The sequence below is a fragment of the Pieris brassicae genome, chromosome 10 (genome assembly GCF_905147105.1).
Source record: "Pieris brassicae chromosome 10, ilPieBrab1.1, whole genome shotgun sequence".
NCBI classification, from domain to species: domain Eukaryota; kingdom Metazoa; phylum Arthropoda; class Insecta; order Lepidoptera; family Pieridae; genus Pieris; species Pieris brassicae.
In genome coordinates, this window is record NC_059674.1 from 9,026,243 (window position 1) to 9,037,419 (window position 11,177).

General features: G+C 34.6%; 1 protein-coding gene across 1 annotated transcript; it reads right to left on the bottom strand.

Annotated features, from left to right (window-relative positions):
* Positions 1 to 647: 647 nt before the first annotated feature.
* Positions 648 to 10,385, bottom strand: LOC123715641 (condensin complex subunit 2). The gene is made up of 12 exons (XM_045670839.1): positions 10,124 to 10,385; positions 9,882 to 10,043; positions 9,556 to 9,756; positions 8,867 to 9,023; positions 8,112 to 8,220; positions 7,708 to 7,881; positions 7,128 to 7,252; positions 5,098 to 5,304; positions 4,339 to 4,570; positions 2,436 to 2,604; positions 1,621 to 1,731; positions 648 to 1,477 (listed from the first exon to the last, which is right to left on the bottom strand). Exons 1-12 carry the CDS (start codon positions 10,241 to 10,243, stop codon positions 1,169 to 1,171), a joined length of 2,076 nt encoding a protein of 691 aa, XP_045526795.1. The 5' UTR covers positions 10,244 to 10,385; the 3' UTR covers positions 648 to 1,168.
* Positions 10,386 to 11,177: the final 792 nt, after the last annotated feature.

The following is an 11,177-nucleotide window of genomic DNA, read 5'->3' on the forward strand; positions in this document are numbered from 1 at the left end:
GAATGTTGCACGGGATACTGCTTCTGCGACCTTACTTATCCATGCTGGCGGAGACATAACAGCACTAAAGCGTCACGGAGGGTGGAAGTCAACAACAGCTGCAGAAGGCTACATAGACGATTCTATAACTAACAAAATCTTAGTATCCAGTTCGATACTCAATTCCGTAGAAAATAATAAAAATGAAATTAATATAAACGTTCCATTGTCAACTCCGACAACGACTAGCTTGTATAACGCCACCCAGTCTGTTATTCAGTTCAGTTTCATAATTGCTATATTCAAAATCTGAATAATTATTATAATAAATTATTTGTTTTTTTATATTGCATTTTATTTAATGAATTGAATGCTACCTATAGCCATGAGTTTAAATAGTGTATGCAACTGCATATAATTAGGTATTAAAACACTTGTGTAATCTTATTTTTAAACTACACTCATGTTTTAATAGCCTCTATAATATGACAGTTGCACAAACTGTCGCGTCCTATTTTTCGCCAGAGTTCATTTTAGGTTATTTCAAAATAGTAAAATAAAACAACGATTTAAATAGAAATTATAATCTGACAAAAATTGTGTCAAACAATACACAAACATACGAAAAATATTTACAATATTTGTGAACCACTTAAAAATATGAAAAGTACTACACCTGGTACATTAAACTAAAAAAAATACAGCAATTACAAAACTTTTAATCAATAAAAACTAACTTCTGATCTAACGGCTCTAATCTAATCTCAGCTTTATACATTTTGAGAAAAAAGACGGTAACACACGGATTGTTTTAAGGACTACCCACAACACATACCATGAATTTGTTTATTATTTTTGTATAGAAAAGGATAACGTTGTATATTGTTTTAATCTTAATCTATACTAATATTAAATTCTAGTGAGTATAAGTAGTGTGTTTGTTTACGTATCGGACATACGCGTATAGCATATTCATGGTACGAGTCGATGGATTGTATGTAATTTCTTAAACGGATATACACGCAACTTTGAAAACTTAATTCGCGTTTATATCCGACAAACAATACTTTATTAAAGTGTAGTACTCGAGTAAACCAAAGACAATACCGAATAGAAAGGAAATTACCAGATTATTTCTGGATATTTAACCTGTCAACAGAAATAAAAACAGCAAAACGCTATCCTCAAATTATTTTTCCGGTATTAAGCCAAGGATGTTAAAGTCTTTGTTGTCGTCACTTTTTTCTAACACTAGTCCCTTTTCATTCGCCAAATGTAGTACTGATAATAATGCAAGCGGTACGCTGAGAGATTCGCGCATATTGTTTGATAATTTTGCGGGTAGTTTCGAATATAGGGAGAAGAAGGTAGTTTCGGAGACATCTTCCTTTTCGCCGGTCGGCGTTTGATGCGTCAGCATTTTCCACGTACAGTGTTTTAATTGTTTCATGTCGACTTTTTTCGCTCTCATTGCGTAGGGTATGAAGATTTTTGGTATCTGAAATTTAACAGAAATCACAGTTATCATAGACAGACAATTTGTGGACAAACATACAAGTTAAACTTTTATTAAAAGACGTTTTCAAGAACACTTATAATATACCTAATAATATAAGATAATATAAAACATTTATGCAATACCTTCATGGGTGGTTCGAGCATTTCCCCAAGTTCCCCATTGTCCTCGAAGGGAGCCTGCGCGTGAGGACTGCCCGCCGCTAAGCCATCTTCGTTTCCCCATTCATTGGTTTCCTGAAAATAATAATATTTTATGAACCTGAATATGCAATAACTTTTCGAACATTTAAAAATTATTTAAATACATTAGTCTTTCGTCTCTTTCTTCTTTCCATCAAATTGTGTTTCGCTATGATAAGATAAGAGACAGACAAGTAGTTTAGTTAATTATAAGGAATAAATCAGATCGATCGATGTTCTTATGAATAAAAAGTTACATGTGTAACAGTATTGTCATTTGTTAACATAGCTTTTACACATTGAAAACACTTTTTAACCGGATCGAAATATCAACTCCGGGGAAATAAATACAGATAATACAACTTTCTCTACAGCTGTGTTACTTTTTGTCTTTCCCCACCACCACCTTTACAAACTACACCTTACAAACAAATAAATACTTCTATTAAAAATATACAGCACTCCGATATTCTGTAATTTTTAATAGAAGTATTTATTTGTTTAATACTTCATTGCGTTACAAAACCAGTACAATGCTAACACGTAATTTTTTTAAGGCAACGGGTGGTCTCGTCGCTTTCAAGCGACCTCTTTCAGGCAACTCGAGTTGTAAAATTTCATTATGAAATTACATTTTACTACGCATCATACTATCACATCTTAAATTATCATACTTAATACAACTAATACGTGAAGTTATTAATTAAACAAATTAAATATATAAAAATTGTACGTAAACAGCAATTCTAATATCTTACGGGCACAGCCTGAGTGCAGTACGAGGCGTCGTTCTCGTTGTCGTAGTCATAATCGCGTTGCTCCACCGTGAGGGGCTCCTGCGCTTTGCTTTGCTCCACGTGACGCTTGTTTAACAGCATCACGTTCCTACGGAGGCACAGCTTCAGGAAGTGGGTCTCGTCGAGGCCTCTGAAATATTAATAATCTTTATATTCTGTGAAATGCATTAGGTTATTTTGATTCTGTGGACTAGAGACCACAATTTTTTATGCTTACAATCCAATCGAACAATGGGTCGCAGCCACATCCGGGCGAATGGGATGGAGCCTTACGGCGGAAAAAGCCTTTTTGTCTATTTTCATTGTATTTGTTCAGATTTTTAAATGTTTTATCCTTTAATTAATTAATTTAATTAATAAAGGGATAAAACATTTAGGTATTTATTAATTAATTTTTAACCCTTTTTTTATAATCTGTGTTCCTTTTTTGCCATATTTCTTAGTAGAAGAGATATATATATAATATATGTTAGCTATAGGAGCACAAAATATTATTTTTTGCATATTCATGTAGGAATAATTGTTAATTCTTCTTCCACTTTTTAGTGAATTTCGATATTTATGTCGTTTTCATATTTTTAAAGGTAAGAAGAAACCAACATTGGAGTTTTATTATTCATTCAGTGCCCCATACTTTTGCAAAATTGCTACTACCGTCGCCATTTTCAAATGTCAGACTGACATTGTTTATTTTCTGTAATTTCTTGGTGCAATAGATAACTATAATTATAGAATCTATTAACATATAATAAAAATTTAACTGAAATGTATTTTTTTTATTCCTTGCATTATTCATTACACTGGCAAAGTTTTAATTATCGAATCGAATCTAATTGCTTTATAGTAACAAAAGTGGTTAGAGCAATTTGTGGAGCAAACTGCATTGATAGTTGCGTACCTTTATTTAAGAAGCTCAAAATTTTATCTCTTCCCTGTATTTATATTTGAGAAATGTCTTTATTCCTACACAGAAACATACATATTTTTAAGTCAAAGTAAGAAGTAGACATGGGGAGAAATTGGCTGTGCCAAAAATCAATCTGGAACTGTTTAGGAAAAACACCTTTTGTACGGCAATTAAGATTAACAATAATTTACCAAAATAATTAAAAGATCTTCCGACTAGAGTCTAAAAATTGACTTGGTGTATTACTTTTAGAAAAAATGTATTCAATAAATGATTATTTGCGTGAGACACTGTAGCTGATATAAGTTTAATAACATTTGATATGAAAAATTGACTTCATATGAGTCATAATATAAAATGTAAAACTCCTTTAAAGACAAATTTGCGCGCCATTGCGTGTGGCAGAATATGCGAACTGACTATTGTACAACCTTTTTGTACAATATTCTTGCAATAGTATAATAATATATTTGAAAGATATCATAACTGTTGTTTCTAACTTTGTGGCAGATTTTTTGAAGACTAGAACTGTATTGTCTATCATATAGTATATACTAGTATCAAGAAAATACAGTTGCTTTGTTTTACTAAGACAATTAAATAAATTATTAAGTTAGTGTGTATGACTTCAAATTATTTTCATGATAAAAACATAGTAAAAATTTCTAGACAGAAAGGTTTCAGATTGTTTTTGACTGACATAAAAATAATATTAAAGGAATCGTTCGTTGCCTGGCAACGGCCAGTCACGGTTACACTACAAGCTGCTTTTCGGTTTAGAAATCACGCGTTTGACGAAAAAATAAGTACACGTGATGTCTTACTATAAAAATCCTCCATTTAACGCCAAATCTCTATAACACCATAAAATGACCTCTCTAATACCACCATCGTTATATAGAGTTTACACTGTAAATGCCTTATATAGACGGGGCTCAACACGCGAGATCCACTCACCGATCTACAGGAGTCTTAAAATTGGCTTCGTTCCACGTATGCCCAGTCGCTAATGTCTTCCTGCTGATGGCTATCTTCGCAGGTTGAGCCGGTTCATATTCCTCGGCCGGTTTCTCAGTGGAATCGAACGCGAGACCCGCTCCCATGAAGTCGAGCTGTCGTTTTGTCCGCGCCTTCTTGTTTTCCACCGTAACCCGAGCGGCTATTGAGTGGGTGCGGTCCGGTTTTGATGCTGTAGATTTTGATTTTAATTTTATTTATAAACATATACAAATCGTCTTCTGTAAAGGAGTTTTTTTTAAATCGTAGCTTTTTCCTCAGATATATATGTTAATTAAAGGATAAAGCGACAACGAATACACCAAACATAGCAAGGAGGTTTCCGGCCTATTTAAAATTGGTATGCTCTTTTCATGAAGTACCCCAAGTTGAAGTGACCTTTAGAGCTTCCAAATAAAAAGATAATACTTACTGACTGGACTTATAAAAGTATATATATAATAAATATAAAAATAAAATAGTTTTTTTTTTAATTAACTTGACTTAAACACCGAAGAACATTATGTACCCATACAACAAATATCTCCTGCAGAAATACACGGGTACTCATATCTCTAAAACTACTGAACTAATTTTTATGCAACTTGCGCTGTTCACTATATTAAAATATACCATATTACCATATTTTACGTCTTTTTTTGGCCAATATCACGCAATCCGATAGCCTTCTTTCTTGAAGTTGGTTAAAAACCAGTATACCTCTATTGGTCTTCAGCCTCCAATGCGATGGCCCAGCCCAGGCCGTCCGTATGGCACAGTAGGAGTACTCCAGCCTGGAGTGGTGAGGCAACGTTGGCCTCATATCCGTGAGACGCGCGACACTCGTCGGCGGAAGTCGCGCGACACACGCTGCAACAGCTACATCCGCTTCCTCTTCGCTCTCGAGGCCGCCGAGGGGCTCGTCCTCTGTTTATAACATATTTAGATAGTAACACAAATCTTTAAACATATTTTCTTAATAATTAAGAATTTATACCCTTTCACGAACTATAATTATAGTTAATTTAATTTATTATTATATTAATAAATATACTTTCAATTACATCAATAGGGTATATTATTGAAGAAAAAAAATCCTGAAAACAGGTCCCTTCCTCGAACCAACTGCGTGGACTTTACTGAAAAAGGCAATTCCTACAGTATTTTTTAAACATATATAACAAATACAAACCCCACATATTATGTAATAATATTAAATTCTCTATAATACCAGGACAAGCTAAATGAATTATTATATTTATTGCGAGTAAATATTATTTTTTAAATAAAAAAAATTGATATAGTAATATGTAATTTTTTTAATAAAACAGGGAGCAAACAGTTCACGTGATTTTGTGTGATACCGCCGACCATGAGCTCAACACTAAAATGCCAGAGGTCTCGCGAGTGCGTTGCCGGCCTATTAAAATTGGTACGCTCTTTTCTTGAAGGACCCTAGTCGTAAGGGTTCGAAAATACTTCAGCGGGCAGCTGGTTCCACATAGTAGGTGCGTGGCAAAAAATGCCTTAGAAAACGCTCAGTTGTCGAACGACGGACGAGGTGTACTGATGAAATTTCGTATTCTGCCTCGACGTCCGATAATGAAAGTCAGCTGCTAACTGCAGCTCAACAACTCCTCTGAACACTCTCCATGGTAAATGCGGTAAAAGATACAGAGAGACCCAACATCTCTACGCAACGTAGATAGGGATTTTAAGGCTCAAAAGAAATGTATTAGAGCAATTTGTGGAGCAAACTGTCTTGAGAGTTGCGTATCTTTATTTAGGAAGCCCAAAATTTCCCTGTATTTATATTTAAGAAATGTCCTTAATCGTGCACAGAAACATACTTATTTTTAAGTCGAATGTAGAATTCGAAGTAAGAAGTAGACATGGGGACAAATTGGCTGTGCCAAAAATCAATCTGGAACTGTTTAGGAAAAACACCTTTTGTACGGCAATTAAGATTTACAATAATTTACCAAAATAATTAAAAGATCTTCCGACTAGAGTCTAAAAATTGACTTGGTGTATCACTTTTAGAAAAAATGTATTCAATAAATGATTATTTGCGTGAGACACTGTAGTTGATATAAATTGAATAACGTATAATATGATATGTACGATACGTATAATATAAGAATTTACCAATTCATATGACTCATAATGTAAAACTCCTTTAAAGACAAATTTGCACGCCGTTGTATGTGGCAGAATATGCGAACTTACTATTGTACCATATTCTTGCAATAAATTATTATTATTATTATTTAAAAAAACGCCAACGTATCAAGCCGCTCGGAAAGTGACTCGTCGTTGATGATTCGACCCTCGATGGATACCTTCAAGCGGAAGGAGCTGGTACTGGGAAGCTCCTGCTCATAGGTGAGAGCAGTACTCCATGCTGGGCCGAATTTTCACTTTATAGAGTTACAAGGGGGGGCCCGGGGTGAAGAACTCGCCTTGCCGAGTACACCAAGCTTTTTGGAGGCTAATTTAGCCTTCCCTTCCAAATGACAGCGAAACTGAACGTCGTTCAATATCTTAATTTAACTAAATTCGATTGTAATTTCTGTCTACGTATTAAATACTGGAAGGAATTAGACTGAAAAAGTCACGGCGTATGTCAGACACTGATGGCTGATCACCTACTTATCTATTCGAATAAAAGAGACGACAGAAATCTGAGGCATCTTCAAAAGGTTGTTGTCAGGATTTTTTTTATTAGAGCATATGTATAGGCCACTCACCTAACAGATCGTTATTCGGTTCATCCATCGGTATGGGCTCCACCTCTGCATTAACATCAATTGCCAGCGCTTGTTGGGATAGGTTCAACCTATTGTCTTCCACCCAGTTATTAACCCGAGTTTCGCTATAATTAGAAAATTAATTTTATAATAATACTTTACAACAAAATCACTTATAAACTTGTTTTGATCAGTATATATATCGCAGTAAAGTAGTTAAATCAGAGAGTTAATTGAATCTCTAGTCAATTAATTAAAAATCGAAATAAGATTTTGTTCAAGTAACGAAATCTAAAAAAAACGAGATACCATGTATTTAGGGGTTCAGCGGAAGGAAATGGTTTTTTTTTCGACCTACTGAGGATTTCTAGTTAACTTTATCATAAAAAGAAACGTTAAACTTCATTTTGGTATTTGAATGTAATATTCCATCAATATTGGTTCAGTAGTTTGAATAAAGTAAAAACTAATATACTTTTAAATTATTTTAATTAGTATTATTCGGTTTTAGTTCCGACCAATATTTCAGAAATAGACATATAGGGGAGTAGATCCCTTCACTAGCGAAAATAACACTCACGTATCTTCGGTATCTGGATCCCAATTATTCATAGAAAATCCGGCGAACGGTTCGCAAATATGATCCTCCTTTCTCCAGGGTGGGAGTAACTTCTTGGGTATTCTATATTTCTCGTTCCAGTTCACATTACTGGGAATGTTTTCTTTATCAGATTTTAAAAATGGTAAATCCGTTCTGTAACAAAAAAATAACATTTGGATATTGATGATAAATAACTTTATATATATATATAAAGGGACTAAAGGACGAAATTTCAATACACTTTGTAATTGCTATAACGCACACAAAGCATATAAAGAAAACATAAAATATACTAAGTAACAAGTACATATATGCCACAGATAGGCGCGATATTTAATATTTATATGAAAATAAGACAAAGCCCTTAAATAAAACATACCAACCTCAACATCAACGCCAGCGTGCGATCATGAACAGGTAAAGTTGCATTGAATGCTCTATTTGAGGATGTCACATCACCACTAGTAGCCGCCAATCTTTCGAAGAATGGATCTAAATATAACATGAATAAATATAGTTTTTAATATAATTATAAGTGTATGAAATGTTTATGGATGATGATGAGACTATCTCTTGTTTCATGAAATAATTTCCTTAACTGGTGAGACTAACAAAGACTTATTTGTGAAGTATACATTTTAATTAAATTAAATTACATATTATAAAATGTTATCTAGAAATTTGTGTTCTAACATATCATGTTAGAAATGTTTTTGACAGTTTTAATACTTAGCATGAGTATACTTTGGAAAATATTTCATTGCTAATAAAAATGACATGACTTTAAATAGTAGACTGTAAGTAATGGTCTGTAAATAGATTACTTTTATTATGTACATAGAATGTATTGAATGATTGTTCAATGATTTAAGAAATTGGTGTTCTGTGACTGTTGATTGCCTATTTGTATACAGAAATGGGTAGACTTAATGATGAGGAATTTTGGCCATATTTATTTCAGTTATCATTTAGCCTCTTATTCTATTTCAACTAATTATTTAGAAGATTGAACTGTAATTAGTGTGGGGAACGGCCTCTAAATTTAATGCAACGGTTCAATCTTTTATATATAATATAATTCAGTTGCATTTATAAGTTATAATATGATATGATAATTTACACAGAGGTTTAAACTCACCAACACAATCATTTGCCTCGAAATCTCCATTTAACATTTCAGGGTTGGCCACAATAACACCTTTAGATTTTTTCTTCTTTTTCTTAGGTGCAGCTGCATTTCCATCTTCCATGCCCTCCTCTTGCGTTTCCATGTCATCTTTCTTACCTCGCTTACTCTAAAAAATAAGTATTTGGAAACTTATTATAAATTCTACTTATAACAATTACTATCTATTAATATGACATTAGTAAGGGCCCATTTTTCTGAAGTTGTTCTGTCAAAGAATATCTAAAATCATTTACTATTGATTGCAAGGGCATACATACATACATACTGTTTAAATTTTGAAGTAATAATATATCAAACTGTTAGGCATAGGGACGAGGGTAAATTACAAATTCAGTTTCCAATCAGGTAAAATATTAGAAAAGATTCAATTAATAATGGAAAAGGATAAATGAGACTATATTTTTTGTATAAATTCTCTAAAATAAATATTATTTAGATTTTTTTTATGTCAAATGTTATGATTATATCATTTAACCCCAAATTACTAAGTGAGGCTATATTAAAGGCTGATTATCTCTTTGTTCCAGAAAGTTATAATTATACCATGAACAATGTGCTTCAATCATGTTGATCATTTCAATCAAATTAAACATAAATACAGTTAAACTTGCAAACCAATTTTAATGTTCGGAGCCTACCTGTGCCGCTTTACTTAAGCCTCCAGCTACTTTCAAAGCATCATAGTGGACAGCATCCACTCTGAATGAGTAAATTCTGGAAGATGCATCAACCAATGTGGAAGCTGTTTGAAAGTTATCCATCCTTGAATCATGCCGGTGCAACATAGTTGTCATAAAATCAATCAATTGAAGATTCCATGCATTGTCTTTATTGATTTTCTGAAATTAAAACTATAAATGTAAGGAAAGAAAAGGAGTAATTTCTTGCGGCTGTGCTATGTGATCAATAAATATGCTGAATTTTATTATTAGAGATTTGAAAATACTTATTCAACACTTCATACATTCTCTGCATATAATTTGAGACAGCCTTGAAAATGTTCTTTCATAGGGGATGATGTCATAGTTTCTCTAGTCCTTCTAGGTGATCCTTGAGGAGTAGATGGTGCCACTGCTTTCTCTGAAGCCACCAAAGACGACCTTTCCGCGTCATCATCATTGCTTTCCTGAAAGGAGACTGTATAAGAACTTGCGCTTACGTATTCACGATCGTTAACGCCTAAGTTCTTTGTAAAAAACGGCTAACCTGATAACGGACATCACTAATTCTACTATGAGGATTAAGACTTCGTCGCCTAATTAAACTCCCGCCAAGGCTTTTCCTGGTGTTTAGTGGGGTCGACGTTATAATGTTTTGAAGCACCATTTTACTTCAATTTTACATTTGATATGAAAAACCGGACACACCTTAGAAACGTACTGCAATAATATTAAAATTTTAAGTAAATTTTACCGTAAAGCTTTTATATTTACAAAATTAAACTCAACGGTAATAGGCATTTCAAAAATCTACTTTGGCACAGATCACATAAACTACACACACTACTCACTTCACAGATTATAAGTACAAAACCCATATTGCGAATTTTCGTAGTTGTTTTGTCTGTATCGTTATGTATGGAGATGTTTTAAATAAAACTCTTTATTTGAAGTTGTCACTATTGTTGAACACTCCCTCGACAGGGGTGAACTTTGGCCCGTTCGGGTTGTATGCGCCGTTCGGCTGGTGTGTATGGTCGCATCCTGCTGATGCGAACATAAACCCATGCAGGGTGGTACGGAAACGGGTTTTCTATAGGCCTAAGTCAGGGCTGCAGCGCGCGAGGAGACATGGGCTCTATTCGCTGCGCGCAGCCTATTTTGGGGTCTTGCCCGGAGTCATTCCGGTGGTGGGTAGCCAAGGAGTTATCTCAACTTAGCCCTAGTGTCATAAGTCAAACTCCGCCGGGTGAGAGCCCCGGGAGGCCCAGCGAGGTGACCAGCGGTCTAAGCAGCGGTTGCTGCCCTCTTGTTGATGGCCTGGAGTACCACGGTGATATATTTTGGAGATGGGGATGTTGAGAGGCGTCCGCTTAATCGAACATTCCCTTCGCGAGCCATGCGACGAACTCGTCGATGGACTCCATATGCAGGTCTCGCGCTATGGTGGCGTTGTACGGTTTGCACTCCTTTGTAACTTTGTGGACGGAGCGAATTTACCGCACCCTTGGCTCTCCCTGCTGCTCTGGTGACGTGGTTCCGCATGGAAAGGTGCTGGTCAATGGTGACCCCTAAATAGATGAATGGCGTCTTCCACGGCA